The sequence below is a fragment of the Thamnophis elegans genome, chromosome 5, assembly GCF_009769535.1.
Source record: "Thamnophis elegans isolate rThaEle1 chromosome 5, rThaEle1.pri, whole genome shotgun sequence".
Taxonomy (NCBI): Eukaryota; Metazoa; Chordata; class Lepidosauria; order Squamata; family Colubridae; genus Thamnophis; species Thamnophis elegans.
Genome location: NC_045545.1, coordinates 2,240,901 through 2,262,960, shown reverse-complemented (window position 1 = coordinate 2,262,960; position 22,060 = coordinate 2,240,901). Strand labels below are relative to the sequence as shown.

General features: G+C 40.6%; 1 protein-coding gene across 1 annotated transcript in view; it reads right to left on the bottom strand.

The window, feature by feature from the left end:
• The window catches only part of CAMSAP2 (calmodulin regulated spectrin associated protein family member 2), an 81,150-nt gene extending 60,461 nt beyond the window's left edge, over positions 1-20,689 (bottom strand). The window contains exon 1 of the mRNA XM_032218877.1: positions 20,405-20,689. Within this exon, the coding sequence (XP_032074768.1) occupies positions 20,405-20,546 (142 nt within the window). The 5' untranslated portion in view covers positions 20,547-20,689. The remainder of the gene's footprint in view (positions 1-20,404) is intronic.
• Positions 20,690-22,060: the final 1,371 nt, after the last annotated feature.

Here is a 22,060-nt window from a genome sequence, read left to right as displayed (position 1 = left end):
AAAGTGAAAACTTCCAGAAACAAATTATTACTAAAAAAAAAAATGGTAAAAGCAATTTAAAATGGAATTTGATGAAATACAATTTAAAATGAGATTGGAATAAAATATGATTTAAAAATGAAATTGGAATAAAATGCAGTCTAAAATGAAATTGGAATTGAATAAATTAATTTAAGATTTAGATAAAATATGATAAAATTATATTTCTGTGCTACCCCTGCAATCTACTCCACATATGCAGATCTCAACTGAACCATTTTGTTTAAGCACTGTGCTCTGTTAAATGTTATTTTCAGGTTCTGGCCACACATACGGTAAGTTTTTTTGATATGGGGATCCCAGTGGGTCATCCGTTTGGTCTATAGACCGAGGTACCTGTCTCTCACCCCCTTACACAAGCAACAATCAAATAGGATATAAGCCAGGTCTTTTACCTCTGCCGCTCCACAAATGCAGACGTGCTCATTGTAGGGTATAGAATGGAATCTCCCATACCTGACCATTGTGTCAAGCTGTTCGAATCTCACTCACATAAATATCTCCCTAAGATGTTTTGGCAGTTTTTATTAGAATATGCAATCTTATAAAGTTTTGCTTTTAATTTTTTTTGTAAAGCAAAATTAAAAAATGTAAACATGATTTTTTGGGGGGGTCCTGAACCCCTTTTCAATTTGTCTCTTTTTTCAGGTTTTCCCTTCATTCCTCCCCTCCAAGAAAATGTGGCCACCACCATACTTAGTTTATAAGTCGCGTAAGAATAATCTTATAACATGTTTTGGGGGGGGGGGGAATTTCCCTAAATTATTTAGTTGAGGTAGATTTTGACATTTAGCGCCATGATTACGGTTCCCGTTATGTCCCCGATGTTCATTCCGGTGAGGGTTATGTGATACGAGTGTAACACTTACCAAGAGGACTCAGTAAGCTCCAAAAGTAAGCATATAAAAATATCTTCCATCAATTTTTGTTGCAGCTAGCACAGGTCATCCAAAGGTAATAATTTTTTTACTTTAAAAAAAACAAACCTCTGCCACTTTTTAAACCAAGTCCTTTAAAGTGTGTTTCCACAAACAAAAGGAATGCAGTGCTAACAATTTCAAAAATAATCATACAACTAAAGCTACACTCCTTCTCCCTATAACTAAGCTGGTTAAAATATACACAAACACACTGCAATTGATACAATCACAAGCCCTTTAAGGCATATATGTGAACTTTGCACTGAATCACACATGAAAGGATGTGCATTGTCTCACTTATAAAAACAGCTAACAATGTAAGTAAGTAAGTAAATGAATCATGTACATTCAGTGCATTTGCCTGAATGTACATGGTGTTCTCTTTATCCTCTAGCAGTGATGATGAACATTTTGGCACCGAATGCCAAAAAGGGAGCGTGTGCGTGCACGCTCATCGGGGAGGCGACCAGGAAGAGTAGCTGCCGGGTGCACATGTGTGGGACGGAAACTGGAACTTCTGGTTTCCGGCACATGCATGCTCACCAAAGCAGCTCCTCTTCTGGTTTCTGGTGCGCATGTCCACGTGATGATCAGCTGGCTGTCGCACATGTGCATGTGCACACAGAAACCGAAAGACCAACTTTCCAGTTTCCAGCACTGCCACGCGCGCAAAGGCCAGCTGATAGTTATGCGCGCATGCGTGCCAGAAACCCAGAAGAGCAACAGGCAAGACATGCTGGGCGATATGGCTCTGCGTGCCACTTCGGGCACGCGTGCCATAGGTTCACCATCACAGTCCTATAGCTTACTACCATAGATTTAATGTAAAGATGTTGTGAGCTAGCATGATTTGTCCCTCAAATGTTGAAGTCTTTTGGTTTTGCCCTCTGGAATGATCTTAGCAGTTAGCAGTTAGACTTATATACCGCTTCCTAGGGCTTTCGGCCCTCTCTAAGCGGTTTACAGAGTCAGCATATCACCCCCAACAACAATCCGGGTCCTCATTTTACCCACCTCGGAAGGATGGAAGGCTGAGTCAACCTTGAGCCGGTGAGATTAGAACCGCTGAACTGCAGAACTGCAGTCAGCTGAAGTAGCCTGCAGTGCTGCACTCTAACCACTGCACCACCTCGGCTCTTCCCGTTGAGATCCGGACCCTCACCACCCTTCTGGCCTTCTGCAAAGCAACTAAGACCTGGCTGTTCCGGCAAGCCTGGGGCTGTTGAATTTTCCAGCCCCATCCGAGGTTACGACTGTTGTTGTATTTTAAATTGTTGTCTATTATTTTTATTTTTGTACCCCTTCCCCTTCTGATTGTTAGCCGCTCTGAGTCTTCTGGGAATAGGGCGGCATACGAACCAAATAAAACCTTTAAAAAACCCTTAAACCTTCATTAATGCCTAACATACTTTCTTGGCATTGGACTAAGTCTCTGAATCTGATTTTGAAGAAGCTGTTCCAGCAGAACCTCCGTTAGCCTCAGGAGACACAAAGCCTAAACAATTAGTTTAATACTATAATAATTCATTTCCAATAAACAGTACAGGTAAACAAGATGGATTTATATTAAACAAAACCTAAATGTGAAATAGGAGGACAGATTATTACAAAATTATTTTTTATTTAACCAAACAGAATGAAAATTGAAAGGCAGCCTAATTTTTGTTTTAAGCTTTATTCTTTTTGAATACTTGGCATTGTCATGTATACTCGACCCCAAATGTTATATTTAAGCTAAAGTCAATATTCATGTTCATAATTTTTGGACAATTCCTGGATTGTCTCCAGCCCCTTTTCCGTGGCTTTGATAAAGACCCAAGCTTTTGAGATGTTCATTCTGTAAGCCACCTAAAACCTGGTGAGTAGACGGCATGCAAATTATTGTAATAAATAAATGGTGGTTTATGGTAGTACAACAGACTCAAAAAAAATTAGTAAAATTCTTTTTCATTTTATGAAAACTTTATGTAGCGCTGTCCTTGGGGAAATTAAAAAAATCAAGATGGGGGTCTTGATAGCACAATGGAAGATCTGCCCCTTTTTTGTACATATGCCAATGTGGGGGGGTCCTTGGTGCTCTCTAAGTTTGGCTGTTTTCTTGCAGACATTTCATTACTCAACTAGGTAACAACATCAGTGCTATTTGTCAACATTGCATAAATGTACAAAGAGTTGCAAGGCTTTGATCACTCTACCGTAATTGCCAGGTTGACTTAAAAAGAAAAAGTCCCTGCAGTTGCCATTGATTTTAGGTAAATGAGTTGGCATCCAGGAAGAAACAATCCAGTATTTAAAATAAACAGCTTACTGAAATACAGATATAACAAATAGCCTACTGAAATACAGATCTCTGATTCATATTCATTGTGAATATTGGATACCCGGGCTTTCTTATTTCCATTTTCATAAAAACAGGACCTGCACGTTATTAAAATGGCGTTTTCACAGTAAGTTTCTTTACAGCATGAAGGGATTTATGGAAAAGCTCTCAATTCAAGTTCACTGGGAAGTCCATGCTAAATTTGGTAAATGAATGCTCTGTGGCGATTTCGCCTCTATTCCAGAGAGCTTTGAAGTCAGAACATAAAGTTGATAAGCAGTTTAAACTGGCGGTTTGGGCAATCTAGCTCACCATAAATATAATGCTGGTTATGATTATCAGCCCAACTGATTCCAGACTTAAGAAGGTAACATCAGGAAGGGATTTGTGTTCCATTTTCAGAAGGCATTGACCACAGAAATATTGAGTCTTGATTATAGAAGGACAGCCCAAACCTCCTATTATCCCAAAGAAGCTGTGGCATAAAGAGAAATCAAGGTTTTCTACTGTAATACGCTGATGGGCAGCTTTGCTATTTTCTTTTCAGGAGTGGAGATCTGCATTTTTCCTCACCAGATGTGATGTCTCTTCCTGCCTCAACCTCAACGTCAGTTGAGCTCCTTTCCTAAAAGCTACTGTTCCTTTGTGCGTCTGCTCGATATAGTACAAAATGTTCCCAAGTGGAAAAGTAAAGAAAGATCTTTGAACAGCCAAATTGCTCGCATAGACAAATAAAATTAATTGAAAGGGATTTCTCCTCCTTTTACCTCAATTTATATTCTAATTATATCATTCCCATCCATCCCATTCCTAAAAGCAGCATATCACAATGTAGTTTAAAACTGGTAGGAAATTTCAAAAAACATAATTTGGAGAAATCTACAATAGGTAGCCTATTTTTCTTCAATGTACAATATTACTACATAAGGATGGATCCAAATATAAAGGTAGACAGAGTTGAGGAAGGACTATCTAAAATTAATCTACAGGATATCCAACACTTGTTCTAATCATAATGTATTGTTCTAATGATTAAGGTGGTGTTTCTCAACCTTAGCAACTGTAATATTTGTGGGTCTCAAATCCCATAATTCCCCAGGGAACAGTTGGAAGTCTGCACATCTTAAAGTTGTCACGGTTGAGAGAAACACTGGGCTAAGATCCAAATTAGGGAGAGATCTCTAGTTTGAAGTCCAATCTGCAATGGAAACTCAGGATATAATCCAGAGGTTGAGAACGATAGCTCCTTTATGACTTGTGGACTTCAACTCCCAGAATTCTTGAGCCAGCCATGGCTCAGGAATTCTGGGAGTTAAAGCCCACAAGTCATTAAAGGGCCATCCTTCTCAACCTCTGGTGTAATCCTATGCGCTTCACAGGATGTTTGTTGTAGGGGGTGAGTGGGATGGAAGAAGGAATACTATATACCAGTGTTTCTCAACCTTGGCAACTTGAAGATGTCCGGACTTCAACTCCCAGAATTCCCCAGCCAGCGAATGCTGGCTGGGGAATTCTGGGAGTTGAAGTCCGGACATCTTCAAGTTGCTAAGGTTGAGAAACACTGCTATATACACTATCTTGAGTTCCTGGGGGAAAAAATGGGGGGAAAGCCTAACAAATGTAAATACACACTTTCAGTAGATAAGTGAAGTTTGAAGTACCATTAATTTTCAGCACATTTTGTACTCTCAGTCCTATATAAAGTCACCCAACAAGATTTACTTGTAGCATTTGGCAATATAACATGCTGCTGTATTATATATTGTGATTTAGTAACACAGGGAGAAAACCAGGTCTTCCCTTAAGCACCTAAGATCCAAGCTATATATCATACTTGGGATATAAACGTATGATATTCAACCCAGAAATAAAGTGAGTAAATTAGTATGTCTGCTGTACTATAAAAATTCTAAACCTCTCACGGATAATTCCAAAAATGAATTCAGCTGCCAAATGGAAACCAAATATGAATATTCAAACTTATTTCAAGGGCAAGTACCCTTATCGCATTAGAATACTTCTATATTGGACCAATATAGAAATCCCAGAGGAAATTGGAGCATCAGTTTGATCATCCAGAAGAGATCAAATGTTCCTGTCTCACTACAGTTTTATTTTATTTATAAGATTTACGTGGCACTTTTCATTCTGGAACTGGAGATGAAATACATAATGTTTCCTTCTCTCAAGTCTTCTCCATTTGAATAATCCTGACAGGTATTTAGGCTAAGCGTGATTGGCCCAACTTCACCTGGTGTGCTTCCGTAGCGGAAGGAGAACAGAAACTGCATCTCCCATCGCCAGCACAATACCTTATCCAGTACACAAGATTGGCTCTGGGTGCCTAGTAATTCAAAGTTAATTATTGCTTCTTTGTGTGTCTTTTGATTGCACACTACTTAAGTCTACTTTATATGGAGAAGCAGATTATATATAATGTAACTCTCTGAATACTTTTTTTAAAAAAAGATTATGGGTCCCATTGTAAACTCTGGAGAAACTTTTAAGATCCAAGGTAGTCAAAAGAGCACACTAATTATTTAGAGAATCCCAGAGCCGAGGTGGCGCAGTGGTTAAATGCAGCACTGCAGGCCACTTCAGCTGACTGCTAGTTCTGCAGTTCGGCTGTTCAAATCTCACCGGCTCAGGGTTGACTCAGCCTTCCATCCTTCCGAGGTGGGTGAAATGAGGACCCGGATTGTTGTTGGAGGCAATATGCTGACTCTGTAAACTGCTTAGAGAGGGCTGAAAGCCCTATGAAGCGGTATATAAGTCTAACTGCTTTGCTATTCCTATTCATCTCTATACTTTGCACAGACATCTGTAATATGTCACAGTAGTGTTAAAAAGGTTCACACCATTATAGGTAATCCTCAGCTTATGAGGATTGAGCCCTAATTTCTGTTGCTAAAATTTGTTAAGTGGATTTTTTGACCCATTTTACGACTTTTCCTACCACACTTGTTAAGTGAATCACTGCAGTCCTTAAATCAGTTTTTCAATGAATCTGGCTCCCCCATTGACTTTGCTTGTCAGAAGGTTGCAAAAGGTGATCACGTAGAACCTGGGACACTGCAACCGTCGTAAATATGAGTCAGTTGTCAAGCACCTGAATTTTGATCACATGACCAGGGGGATGTTGCAATGGTCGTTAAGTGGGAAAAAAGGTTTTTCAGTGCCTTTGTAACTTTAAAGAGTCATTAAGTCAGTGTTTCTCAACCTTGGCGACTTTTAAGTCCTGTGGACTTCAACTCCCAGAATCCCCCAGCCAGCAAAGCTGGCTGGGGGAATTCTGGGAGTTGAAGTCCATAGGACTTAAAGTCGCTAAGGTCGAGAAACACTGCATTAAGTGAACTATTGTTAAGTTGAGGATCTGTATAACATGCAAATATTGCAATTATGCAATGACATGATGCCTGACGCAATAGCACAAGTCATGTTATGATGTCGTGATGCAGTATCATAAATTGTCCTCCCTTTCCCCCCACAGTCAAGATTCCTTGTTCAGGAACAGAGCTAACCGCCATGAAATGACTGTGTCTCACTTGGATTCCTTGTAGTCCTCCTGATTCAGCAAACTGCTGACCTCAAGCAGTTAGTCAAGGACAAAACCACTGCGGAAGATTGTTCAGATGGAAAGGACAGACAGACAGAGGAATATCTTCATCTCGGCACAATCCCCGCCCTCACCTCTAGATAGGCATGATAGGCATAAGCATCTCAAGAAGTCAGGAAGAAAACTGTTACACGCCTTTTGTTACTACCAAGAATGCTTTTAAATGTTCCAGAGTTAACCGAATAAGCCCTATGTAGCAAGGTTATTCAACATATAAGCAAAGAAGTGGCAAATAAACCAATAACTACTTTATTGTGGAAATTAAATCTGTCTGTCCAACATTCTAATCCAGTGTTTCTCAACCTTGGCAACTTGAAGATGTCCGGACTTCAACTCCCAGAATTCCCCAGCCAGCATTCGTAACAACTGCAGTAATTTACTTAACAGCTGTGGCAAATAAGTCATAAATTCGCAATTTAATGGGCTTATATGCCGCCCAATCCCTGAGGATTGCTCCATCTAAAATGGAGCAAAGCTCACATAAGAACTGCCTTGTTTAGCGACGGAAATGTTGGGCACAACATTTGAGGTTGTAAGTCAAGGACTACCCATAATATCATCCTGAAACTATGCTGTGGTCACATCTGACTTCCATATGGCATTCGAATGAATGCAATCAGTGCCCAGGATGCATTAAGGCTAAATGCCAGGGCTACTCAGCATGTTGTGGTGATGCCTATCTTAAAGTAGGATCTACAATTCGGGGCTGCTAAAGTGAGATCTTATATGTGTCCATTCAGAAAGAGACTCCTATTAAATTCAATAAGGGAAGGTTATATGACAGTATAGCTTTAAGATGCTATAGATCAGTGTTTCTCAACCTTGGCCACTTGAAGATGTCTGGACTTCAACTCCCAGAATTCCCCAGCATTCCCCAGCATTCGCTGGCTGGGGAATTCTGGGAGTTGAAGTCCGGACATCTTCAAGTTGCCAAGGTTGAGAAACACTGCTCTAATCATTATCTACATTGGCTGGACTGATGGCAAGTTCCCGACTGCTGTTATACATAAATATATACACGAATAAATGTATTTAAATCAACAGAGGGTGCACAGATTCCTGCATAATAAAATACCACTAGAAGACTCCTTTAGTTTAAAGAGCAATCATTTGTTTTTAAACTGTGCCCAATCAATTAGCTGAAAAGTTTTAGAGTTTACTCAGGTATTTTATTATGCAACTGGTTTTAAGTAGGTTATTTGAAGTGACAAGCAGAAGGACTCCTTTGGAGAAGGAAAACATACTAAAAGATACTTAAAAACTACTCCATCATATTATTTTTGCAATCTTGTGCATGTTGTGTCTTTTTAAATTTGTCGTGTTTTTATCTGTTTTTAATTTCTCTTAATTTCTGTTTCTGTAAGCCGCCCGGAGTCCTCCGGGATTGGGCGGCCTATAAATTTAATAAACAGTTAAACTTTAGGAATCATACTAGATCTAACATCAGGGCATCCTTTGTGAAGTCCTTTGGTTTGTATGGTTTCTAGCAAGTCTCACTTTGCAAGGATTCCTGTGTGTGCTCCATATAGAATTTGTGCCAATGTTTTGGCCTCAAAAAGTTTTAAGGCAGCAGGTACTAACTGACCTCCACCTGTATAAAAGAAATGTTTGATTGCATTTGAGGACCTAATGGCAACTTGCAATGTGTGATCCAGGTGTGCCTTCCATGTCCCTTGCGAGTGGAAAACCACACCAAGGTATCTAAATGTTCTAACCTGTTCCAAACTATATCCTTCTATTTGCCAGGATTATCGGCGTGGTCTTTTAGCAAAAACTAAAATTTTTGATTTATCAAAGTTAAGGACCAGCTTGTTCTGCCTGCAATAGCCGAGTGGTGCCCTAATTGCTCTCTTCAGTCCTCCGGGGGTTTGTGAAATGATAGCGGCGTCATCAGCATATAAGAGAATTGGCACTTTGCGTTGTGCTAGGTTAGGAGGATGGAAATCCGGGTTCTGTGAAAGCTCAATCAGGGGATTAATATAGAAGTTGAAGAGGGAGGGAGACAGGATGCAACCCTGCCGTACCCCTTTTTGTACCCTTACTGAGCCGGTTAAACTCCCTTTGGGATTGCACCTCACTTTCAAGGTGGAATTGGCATACAATTTTTGTATGAGGAAGGAGGAGGCGTTTATCGATAGTGGTGCATTTTAATTTCTCCCAGAAGGTGATCCTGGATATTGAATCAAAGACCTGCTTAAAATCAAGGAAGGCTACAAAAAGAGTATACATTTTTTTATATGTGTATTTTTGTACTAAATGGTGGAGTACCAAGATATGATCCACCGCAGATCTTCCTTCTCTAAAACCGGCTTGTTCGTCTTTGATTATCCCCCCTGAAATTAGCCAATCTTGAAGTTTATAATTTAGGTGTTTGGCATACAGTTTACTAATAACGCTTAGAAGACTAATGGGTCTGTAGTTGCCTGGGTCATTTCTATTACCTTTTTTTATAAATTGGTATGATATAATTGCTACTCCCTAATCTCTAAGCATATGGTCTGTTTTGTCTATAAATGTGAACAGTGATGCTAAAAGTGGAGCCCACCAACTGGCGTTCTTTTTGGTTATTTCTGGCAGGACATTATCAGCCCCGGGTGCCTTATTAGCCTTTAGGGCTCCGATCAACCATGATATCTCTTCTGGTGTAACGGGGGGCCAGTGAGGAGTGTGGTCCAAACTAGCTTGGCTCTCCTTGGTTACATAGTCAGGATCTGTATAAAGCTCCCTAAAATACTCTTCCCAGGCATGAATCGGAACCTGATTTGTTGAGGGTAGGGGAGGTTACTTTCTGAAAGGCATCAAGTTGAGAAAAACTGTTCTAAGTCACAATATGATTTGTAATATATGATTTGCCTTATCGTGCAAACACAAGCAATTTTCAGATGTATGGACTTTAGTTGTTACATTTCTACGGTTAAGCAAACAATGACTCAGTTAAAATATGTCTAGTTGAGCTCTTAAGACTCCGTGACACATGGATCCTTCATAGAACACAAAACAGATTTGACAATACTGTTGTAATATAGTTGCAGAGCCACGCTGAACCACACAGGAGAAAACAAACTCCTAAAACTCCATAACATCCTGATAGTTCATAACATAACATCCTGAGAACCTCTTTGTATGAGTCTTATCTCTCTCCTTCTATTGATTCACAACTTTTGTCTCTGTTTCTCACTTTACAAGGTCTTGTCTCCTCTCGCTGTTATTTTTTCCATGTCTCCCATATCTGAAGTCATCAGCCTTTCCCTGGATAACGGGGCATGCAGAGCCACGCTGAACCACACAGGAGAAAACAAACTCCTAAAACGCCATAACATCCTGATAGTGCATAACATAACATTCTGAGATGTGCCCTACCATTGACGTCCAGGATTTAGCCATATATAGACAGAACTTCCCTGAGCAGTAGATTAGAAATTGTACTTTTACAGGTTGTTTTTACTCACATGCTATTGCTCCTCCTGCCTTTGTCCTATCTCAATAAAAGGGGCTCTCAGACCCCCAATCTGGGTCGTCGCTCCATCCTGAGAAAGATTGTGTCCTTGTCTTTTCTCCACATTGGCCTCATGGACGACCCACAGGAACATCACATTTGGTAGCAGAGGATGGTTACGTTACACAATACAGTTAATAAATCCTCTGAAACTAGTTCAGGGTTACGTCTAGAAATTCAAAAGCCATGCCAGCATGCAACCAATTAAGATATGTCTGAAAAAGAAATGCTGCCTTGTGTTTATAATGGTCACATTCACAGATTGCTTTAATCCAGAGCTATCTTAATAAAATATTTATTGTATATATATGTACCCACAGCTGGTAAGGTTCGCAAACTAGCTGAGCTCTAAAATATGATTTACCAACAACAGTAGCTCAATTCAAACTGCATGTTTGGTCAAAGCCAAGCAAATCACATCATGGATTTGTGAACTTAGTTTTGCAGTTGTTCTGAGTTCTTTGAAAAGAATCTATTAAGATTTAGCTTTTAGTCCTAAACTTGTTTTCATGAGGACTGTCAAAAATCCTTTGTTCTTTCATGCTGCAAGATTTCACGTTAACACATAAGTAATTATATTGCAAGGAAGTCCCTTGTTATTTCAGATGCAATAAGAATTAATTTCAAACTTAATGCTTTGTAGAAAGCATTAACCTGAAATAAGAATTAATTGCAAACTTAATGCTTTGTAGAAAGCATTAACCTATCAGTGGGATAGGTTGGACAGGCCATGCTGTACAGTGAGAAATCTCTGACAAATGAAAACACTTTCTTTTTATTATTTATGGGATTGCTGAAATATTTGTTATTAGCAATGGGTTTAGCATTTGTTTTACCCAGATGCAGTCACACACAGTCACAGAGGGACCAATGAGGATGGCAAGCGTACGATAATGTCATCATGTATATTCTGCGGTGTACATACTTGTAACAGGCATTGCGACATAAATCACATCTGAAGGATGATCTCATTATACACATGTCATTCTGGTACCTCACAACTTGTTATTATGGATATTGCTGTGTAGGTTAAAATGATGCTCATGTTTCTAATTGCACTTTAAAACAAAGTCCTTGATTTACAACCATATTTTTAGTGACCATTCAAATTATTTTATTTATTAGCGTATGGCAGTGTTTCTCAACCTTGGCAACTTGAAGAGGTCTGGACTTCAACTCCCAGAATTCCCCAGCCAGCATTCGCTGGCTGGGGAATTCTGGGAGTTGAAGTCCAGTCACCTTCAAGTTGCCAAGGTTGAGAAACACTGGTGTATGGCATATAATGTCAAGGAAATCTACGCGTGCTAGGCACGCAATGCAGTCCTGGCAGATTGCTAGTTGCTAGTTCATTCTATTTGGTGCCTACATGTCTAGTCTTGGCGCACCATGGGGAGTGAACTCTCTTTACAATGGCATCTCTTGGTAGTTGGCTTTTCTGGGTTCCTCTTGAGTCATGTTGCAACGCCTCGCATCCAACCAGGTCCAAAGCCAGCTCCTGCTCTCTGTATACATTTGAAGTCCCAATGGCACTGGGAAAACTGGTTTTCACTCAGGACCATTGCAGCATTCAAAATTTGGTTACTGGCATGTATTTATAACAGCTGCACTGTCTTGGGGGTCACGTGATCACCATCTGTAACCTTCTGACAAGCAAAGTCCATGGGGAAAGCCAACTTTGCTTAATGACTGCATGATTCACGTAACAACTGCAGTAACTTACTTAACAGCTGTGGCAAACAAGTCATAAATTCGCAATTCGCAATTTAATGGGCTTATATGCCGCCCAATCCCGGAGGATTGCTCCATCTAAAATGGAGCAAAACTCACATAAGAACTGCCTTGTTTAGCGACGGAAATGTTGGGCACAACATTTGAGGTTGTAAGTCAAGGACTACCCATAATATCATCCTGAAACTATGCTGTGGTCACATCTGACTTCAATATGGCATTCGAATGAATGCAATCAGTGCCCAGGGTGCATTAAGGCTAAATGCCAGGGCTACTCAGCATGTTGTGATGATGCCTATCTTAAAGTAGGATCTACAATTCGGGGCTGCTAAAGTGAGATCTTATATGTGTCCATTCAGAAAGAGGCTCATATTAAATTCAATAAGGGAAGGTTATATGACAGTATAGCTTTAAGATGCTATAGATCAGTGTTTCTCAACCTTGGCCACTTGAAGATGTCTGGACTTCAACTCCCAGAATTCCCCAGCCAGCTGGCTGGGGAATTCTGGGAGTTGAAGTCCAGACATCTTCAAGTGGCCAAGGTTGAGAAACACTGCTGTAGATAAAGCCACTCAGCTAACTTTTTAGGTGTAATGGTTTAACGTGCTATGACATATTTTCTTTTCCAATTCAAGCTACTTGTTCAAAATTCAAAGTAATTCCCAGTCAGTCTGAAGTGCCTGGTCAAAACTGTATTCCCAGAGTTGAATTTCTGAAAATTTATTTTCCAGAAGATATTCTAGGCCTGTCACTATTAAAACAGTACAACTTGAATCTAAATCCTACCTTTCAAAATTGACAATGTCACTCTACTACTGTATACTCCAGAATCATAAAGCTCTGCTAAAACAAACTAAATGGAGCCATTAATATAATCTGCTGGATTATATTTGAACAATCCATATTGATTGCTGCATAGGACCTCAAAGACTACTAACAGTTTCTTGGTGACGTTTCCAAAATAAGTAATTTATAACAAAAGTTCATTAAATGTTATACTATATTTCAGTGGTTGAATACACAAATCATGCTATCTTTTAATTTTGTTAACTTATGGTTTGCCGATTCAATCGCAATTATTTTGATCCATACGTTTTAAACTAATCAAACACAATTTCCAAACCATAAAAGGCGAATTCACAATCGTAAACTAAAATCAAACAAACTATATTACATTGTCAACTTATGTTGTAATTAGAGCACCAATTACTGCAAACTTATTTGCAGTTTAAGAAGTCGGAAATACAGACTGAAGGATACTTTGTTTTTAATTTTATAAGTATCTTTCTTTCCCTTCAAGGCACTTTTTGACACAATGGAATAAGCATAGATAAGATTTCAAAATAATAATGCAAAGTCCATCCCAAATGTTCCCTACAAAGATAGTAGTGATTTAACTTCAGGATTGGAATGTAGGAGAGAAGGAAGGGGGGAAGGAAGGAGGAAAGGAAGGGGGAAAGGAAGGAGAGAAGGAGAGAAGAAAGGAGGGAAGGAAGGAAGGAGGGAAGGAAGGAGGGAAGGAAGGAGAGAAGGAGAGAAGAAAGGAGGGAAGGGGGAAGGAGGGAGGGAAGGAAGGAGGGAAGGAAGGGGAGTAGGAGAGAAGAAACGAGGGAAGGAAAGAGGGAGGGAGGGAAGAAGAAGTAGGACCGTTGTAAGATAAGATGGATCTATGGGATGGTAAGAAAGCAATCTTCAAGTATATTGTCAACTGTAGGGAAAAAATTGTTATAAATACATATTAATAACAGTTATGAGATCATATAATTGTGAATGTATATATGAAATTGATCTAAAAAATAAAAAAAACGATTGCAATAAGCATTATTGTGATTATAGATAATCATATATCTCTATCTCTCTATGAAATACTTTAAAATACACTGTCAGAGGTAATGTTTTTGTAGCATTGCATCCAAGGGACAGTAGGTTTTTTTGAATGTTACAATAAAGTCATTGTAAGGGCCAGGACCAAAAGTTTATTTGTTTATTTAGAGTTTTTCTAGAGCCTCAATACATTTATCTGAAGCCCATCAGAATCTTAACAAGGCCTAACCCAGACATTAGGAATGCGCTTGAAGCATGAACATTTCCAAAAGTACAAATCAATGATTTGAATAAGGCCTGGGGAGACTAATACTGCTTAGCACAGGGGTGTCAAACTTGCGTTGTCACAGCGGCATCACGTGACGTATTGGGATTCCCCCCCCTTTGCTAAACCGGGCGGGGGCAGAGCCAGCATTTTGACACCCCTGACTTACTACTATATGAATTATGAAAACAGGCAGCATAAACTACCTCCTTGCCACCAGTTCTAAATGCATGGCTTACTAATAAACCATGTTCGGTTTAAATGAGTTAGTATGTTGCACAGAGATACCCTCCATAAGGCCGAGAGCTTATCCAGTTTCCTCCATCATTGATAACACATAGTTGGAAGGCAACAAATTGGCCACCTTGCTGCCAGCAGCAACAGGAAAACAGCAGTTTTGATAACAAATGCTGGAGGGGGAGATACAATGGATGTACCTACGTATGTATAAGTCTATTTTCATATTGCCCAATAATAGGCAATATTTCCTGTTGATGATTCTTACAGGAATTAAGAAAATCTTACAGGGTCAGTACAGTTCGTCAACCTAAATAGGTTGTTCCATTCTGTGTTCAGAAACACAATCGTTTCTAAGCAAAGCTGCTTAGGATTGCCTAAAATTAATAGGGCATTGATTTTTTATATGTTGATGACCCCGCATGCAATATTACAGGAATCCCCAATCCCTGGGCCATGGATCAGTATCAGTCTGTTAGGCATCAGGCTGCACAGCAAACCCAACTCTAAACTGTGTAGGCAAGGAATCTAGGTTTTGCATGCCTCCTCCTTCTCCAAATCCATGGAAAAATTGTCTTCCACGAAACTGATCCCATAGGTTACATACATTGGGAACCACTCAATATTTGTCACTGATGAGATTCATTTATGCCTTGCATTAGCGATAGCAATAGCAGTTAGACTTATATACCGCTTCATAGGGATTTCAGCCCTCTCTAAGCGGTTTACAGAGTCAGCATATTGCCCCCAACAACAATCCGGGTCCTCATTTCACCCACCTCGGAAGGATGGAAGGCTGAGTCAACCTTGAGCCGGTGAGATTTGAACTGCCGAACTGCAGATAGCAGTCAGCTGAAGTGGCCTGCAGTGCTGCATTTAACCACTGCGCCACCTCGGCTCGTACAAGAGGCAGAGACAGAGGTGGTAAGGCTGCTTTTTGGGCTGAATCCAGGCCTCTGTGCTTTGTATAAATTCACTTAATTAAGGCCTATATAACAAACCGTAGTTCAAGAGAAGATAGTTTGTTGTGATGAATCCTAAGATTCTCAGTCCTTTTGCTTTATAAAGGTAGCAAAAGAGGTGAAAGGTCATAGAACCACACTGAATGCTGTGCTTGACAACCATGTTGTAAGAAATATAATTTTCAGAGACGCACAAACAACTCCAAGAGCTTTTTATTCTAAGGAAATTAGAAGAGTGATTCATTCATACATCCTAATGAGCTGCTATGGGTTGATTTTTTTAAAATAGCAATTATGGTGGCCTCAGAAACAACAATAAGCCATAAAGCGATGGCTCCAAACTGGATTTGCCCAATGCATCATTCCAAAAAATGTCAACAATAATGGCTAAAACATGATCTTATTTTCAGATGAGGTAATTATCAAAATAGGCAAAAGATGGGCAACTTGATGACTATAGTTCTTAACGATAACAAACATCTCCATCACTGACACCATAAAAGAACCTAGAGCAGAATACAAATTTAAAAAGCTACATTTAATAAAAAGAACCAAAAGTAAAACAAGCCCCCATAAAACAAAAATATATATAATTATACCCACTAGAGAAGGACTAAAACAAGGATTCATTTTAAACAGCAGTCAAGGAATCCAGTCCAGGAGCAAGTGTGGTAAATGCCCAGGAGAAGAAACATGTTGCCAATTGTCAAGTAAAACAAGACATCATGAGGGCCATCTATACTTCCCTTGAAAAGTTCCTTAACTTTCTATGAAGAAGGTTCTACTTTAAATTGAGAGTCAGCCTCATTGGTGGTGTTACTTGGACGATATAGTGGGAAGTACCGGTAGTCTTTTACGTTTCATTAAACTCAACAAGAAGTTGATATATTGCGAAGCACTGGTGTCCAACATTGTCTTCATGCTCACTATTGCCTCTGTTCACCAGCCAATCCCCTATGGAAGATGGCTACAGGAAAGACAGCAATAAGATGAAGATGACAGGGAACATCCTAGAAATGGTAGCAGGAAGCAACTTGTTTGATTTGCCTTCCATCAAATGTATGATATGGGACAATTGACATTTTAGCAACAAGGATGTTACAGTTCTCTCATAGCAACCATTTTCTGAATGTTATTCTCTATTATTTGCAAATTTCAAAGCTACCAACTGAATAGGCTAGAAAAAGGGCGATCGATCAAAAACAGAAGCGTTTTTTGATCAGTAGCGGTTCCAATTCAAGTATGGAGTAAATAATATCACAAAACAAGTTACTTCGGAAACAATTGGAGTACTATGAAAACATAACACAAAAGCCACATTTACACTTGGGTAAATTGTCTGTTGTTTTTCTGAATAGTAAGCCCATATGTTTACAAGACCTATGACTCTCTGTGGAGAGTAACTGATTTGAGAGGAAATGTTATAATGGTCTTCTGTGTCTGGTATCGTTTTTCTAAATTTTGCTTCATGCAAAGAAATAATATGCTTCTGTGTTTCATACGGCATACACTTATTTGCCATCATTTCCTAAATTATCTTTGAAATCTTAATGAAATCAATCCAGACCAGGACAATTATGGACAGTTTAAATAATGTCTCTATAAAATAGTATTCTGAATAGTGGTCACTTGATCAACAGAGTAAAGTTCGTAAACAGAAAACAGCCAACTCTCTTGCTTGTATGTTTACTAAAACCTTTATCTTAGAATAAAGTACACATTTCTCCAAGTTGGTCATGCGTGTCTGTTTACTTGGACATTATTCGCTCTATGGGACACAATCAACACCCAGGATTGTAGCTTACAGTTCACACATTCATACGCATCACCTGATTTCTGTGCATTTGATGCTTGTACTATTTTGGTGACGAGGAGCTGAAATTCAGGAATGCGGTTTCGCTCGTTTACCAGACAAGAATTATTTCAGCATTACCAATGTGCATAATTAAAATGTTTTTTTCAAGATTGTACCTGCAAAGTTAAAATCCTATGTGGCATGTAATAACAGTATGCCATTCCTGAAATGTAGGTATTGTTCTAAATTTCCAGCCCATCAGCATTTTTAGGCACAAGCCTTCAAAGAAGGGGAAACACAAGGCCTTGAAAGATAATAACCCCCCCTGCACAAAAGACAGACTGACAGTAAATCTAGCTCATCACTTGGACCTTAACTTGATAATTTTTAACAGCCACTTCCCACAGGATACATATTCTAAGAGAGGTTCCATCCAACCTCTTTCATCAGGAACAAATCACAACTGTTATCTTGTTACATTATATACTAAATTCAACAGCTGAAGAGCTGAAAGTAGAAAGGGACTCTTTCCCCATTATTCTATAGTAGACAGTAACAAAACAGAGGAGAGAGACTGAATAATGACAGATGGTCACCTTGTAATGGTTTGGGAGATGCCTCCATTATTTATCATTGCCTAATATTGTCACTTCTTCTTCTTTTTGGGGTAAGTATTCGCTGAAAGCCTTTGATGGGGGGAAAAAGCTACTCTTCTCCTTACAGCCTATATTGCAGTGTTTCTCAACCTTGTCAACTTGAAGATGTCTGGACTTCAACTCCCAGAATTCCCCAGCCAGCATTCGGCACAACATTTGAGGTTGTAAGTCAAGGACTATCCATAAACTCATCCTGAAACTATGCTGTGGTCACATCTGACTTCCATATGGCATTCGAATGAATGCAATCAGTGCCCAGGATGCATTAAGGCTAAATGCCAGGGCTGCTCAGCATGTTGTGATGATGCCTATCTTAAAGTAGGATCTACAATTCGGGGCTGCTAAAGTGAGATCTTATATGTGTCCATTCAGAAAGAGACTCCTATTAAATTCAATAAGGGAAGGTTATATGACAGTATAGCTTTAAGATGCTATAGATCAGTGTTTCTCAACCTTGGCCACTTGAAGATGTCTGGACTTCAACTCCCAGAATTCCCCAGCCAGCTGGGGAATTCTGGGAGTTGAAGTCCAGACATCTTCAAGTTGACAAGGTTGAGAAACACTGCTATATTGCAATCAAAAGACGCTCCCCCTTTTCATACTTCTTTCAAGCTTCTCCCAATGGATTTACAGAAGGAGAAAACCTTGAGCATTGTTTTGAAAGGACACCTAATCTGAATGACTAGTCACAACTCCCAGATGTCAAAAACACCGTGCAACATTTCTATTTTCAGTTTATTTGCGGCCCCCTCCCTATTTAAATGGGGAAAATTGTCTATTTAAGGAGGAGGTCAACGGAAAGGAAGCAACCTTTTGCACACAATGATGGGAGGGCGGGTTTAAAAAAAAAAACCCAGGGAGGCAATCCACATCATTTACTGTAACCCAAAGTGCAATTGTAGCAGGAACACAATGTAGGTTGTACAATCAATGATAATCTTGGTAGCATCTTTGAGTGGTTTCCCTCGATTCCTTTTGCTGTTCTGCTTATATATCTTTTTGTTGTTCTGCTTATATATCCTTTTGTTGTTCTGCTTATATATCCTATATCCTTTTGTTGTTCTGCTTATATATCCTTTTGTTGTTCTGCTTATATATCCTTTTGTTGTTCTGCTTATATATCCTATATCCTTTTGTTGTTCTGCTTATATATCCTTTTGTTGTTCTGCTTATATATCCTTTTGTTGTTCTGCTTATATATCCTATATCCTTTTGTTGTTCTGCTTATATATCTTTTTGTTGTTCTGCTTATATATCTTTTTGTTGTTCTGCTTATATATCCTATATCCTTTTGTCGTTCTGCTTATATATCTTTTTGTTGTTCTGCTTATATATCTTTTTGTTGTTCTGCTTATATATCTTTTTGTTGTTCTGCTTATATATCCTATATCCTTTTGTTGTTCTGCTTATATATCCTTTTGTTGTTCTGCTTATATATCCTTTTGTTGTTCTGCTTATATATCCTATATCCTTTTGTTGTTCTGCTTATATATCCTTTTGTTGTTCTGCTTATATATCCTTTTGTTGTTCTGCTTATATATCCTATATCCTTTTGTTGTTCTGCTTATATATCCTATATCCTTTTGTTGTTCTGCTTATATATCCTTTTGTTGTTCTGCTTATATATCCTATATCCTTTTGTTGTTCTGCTTATATATCTTTTTGTTGTTCTGCTTATATATCTTTTTGTTGTTCTGCTTATATATCCTATATCCTTTTGTCGTTCTGCTTATATATCTTTTTGTTGTTCTGCTTATATATCTTTTTGTTGTTCTGCTTATATATCTTTTTGTTGTTCTGCTTATATATCCTATATCCTTTTGTTGTTCTGCTTATATATCTTTTTGTTGTTCTGCTTATATATCCTTTTGTTGTTCTGCTTATATATCCTATATCCTTTTGTTGTTCTGCTTATATATCCTTTTGTTGTTCTGCTTATATATCCTATATCCTTTTGTTGTTCTGCTTATATATCCTTTTGTTGTTCTGCTTATATATCCTATATCCTTTTGTTGTTCTGCTTATATATCTTTTTGTTGTACTGCTTATATATCTTTTTGTTGTTCTGCTTATATATCCTATATCCTTTTGTTGTTCTGCTTATATATCCTTTTGTTGTTCTGCTTATATATCCTTTTGTTGTTCTGCTTATATATCCTATATCCTTTTGTTGTTCTGCTTATATATCTTTTTGTTGTTCTGCTTATATATCCTATATCCTTTTGTTGTTCTGCTTATATATCCTTTTGTTGTTCTGCTTATATATCCTTTTGTTGTTCTGCTTATATATCCTATATCCTTTTGTTGTTCTGCTTATATATCTTTTTGTTGTTCTGCTTATATATCTTTTTGTTGTACTGCTTATATATCTTTTTGTTGTTCTGCTTATATATCCTATATCCTTTTGTTGTTCCGCTTATATATCTTTTTGTCGTTCTGCTTATATATCCCTGCCTTCCACGGATGGAGGGATTCACACACAGACCAGTCCAAAGAAACAGAGCAAGGATCCAGAATGGCAGAAAAAAGGAGGCGCATCCACCTACCTGTCCCGAAGGCTTTGGCCACCAGCCAGGCGAGATTGCAGGCGATCTTGGCCCGGGCGAAATCGTAGTGGTCGAAGGCTTTGATGGCTGGCACGAGGAAGGTCTTCTTCGTCTCCTTGGCCTCCGCAGCAGCCTCCCCCATTTTCCTCCCCTCCCCTCCCTCCCCTCCCCCTACAAGGGATCTACAAGGGGTCTACATGGCCGCGCGCGGGCGGGGTGGGTGGGTGGGTGGGAAACGGGCATCTGTCAAAAGCCCGTCCGGACCTCGGCGTGGCTGCGGCAGAAGCAGCGAGGCTTCACCGGGAGCGGCCTCTCTTTCCCCGCTGCATAGGATGTGGGGGGAAGGGCTGGGGCGCCCCCTTTTTCTCTCCCCCCCCCCGCCTTCTGCCTCTCTTTCTCCTCAGGCGCTTTGTCTCGCTCCCTCAACGCCGGGCGTTGAAGGGTCACTTCGTCGTCTTCCCCGCTCCGAGAGATTCCCCCCCGTTCTCTCTCTCTCGCTCTCCCGGCCCTTCCAAGAGCCGAGGCGGCGGGGGCGGGAAGAGGAGTCCGACGGGGAGGGAGGAAGGGGAGGCGGCGGCTGGGCGACGGCCAGCAGCGCTCCAGACCCGGACCAGCCCTGGCGCGCCACTGCAGGGAAGAGACGCGGCGGCGGGGCTGGGTGTGGCTCGCGCTGCCCGGGTCCTTTTCCCAAGCAGCCCCGTCCTTTCCTCCGCTCCTTCCTCGCCAAAACCTGCCGCTCGCTCTCCCCTCACCCGCCGCCCTCCGCGCTCCCGCCGCCGCCGCCTCAGCCGCAGAAGGGGGCAAAAAGAGGAGGAGGGGGGGGGGAAAGCAGGAGGGCCCGCAGACGCATGCGCGCTTCCCTGCCTCCTTTTCCTCCTGGGGAGCGGGCTTCGGCTTGGGCGGGGCTGGAAGGAAAGGGGGGGGGGGACGGAGAAGCGGAGCGGTCTTTCCGTGACGTCCGGCGTGACTCGGGGAGGCTCTTTGAGGAGCTCCCCATCCTCGCCTCCGTGGTCCTCGGGGCAGAAAGGGAGGCCGGTGGTGGGAAGGTTGCTGGAGAGCGCAATTGCAAAAAGCGGGGAGGGGGGCGCTGGAAGCCCCGTCGGCGGGGAAACGATGCTTTGCCGTCTCCCTTGTTTTTTTTGCAAAGGGGGACGCCTTGGAACCGATGTCCGAGGCCTGGAGAGGAAGGCCTAAGTGACCGGCCCTGGGCTTTGGCTCATTCAAATGTATTAGGCGCAGTGTTTCTCAACCTTGGCAACTTGAAGATGTCGGGACTTCAACTCCCAGAATTCCCCAGCCAGCGAATGCTGGCTGGGGAATTCTGGGAGTTGAAGTCCAGACATCTTCAAGTTGCCAAGGTTGAGAAATACTGTATTAGGGAGATTCCACACACACACACCCCAATCTCATGTAGGGTTCAGGTGGTGATGGGCATCTGCTGAGTCTCTAGCACTGATGATGTTCCCTAGCTGGGTCACGAAACGTCTGCAAGGAAACAGCCAAGCTCAGAGAGCACCAAGGAGCCCATATTTCTTCTCCTCCTTGCTCTGCAAACCCCCCCTCCCTTCTAGCCCTGATAGTTACTTAGTTGGGTAAATGACACGTTTGTAAGAAAACAAAGCTCAGAGGGCACCAAAGACCCCACAGTCTTCATCC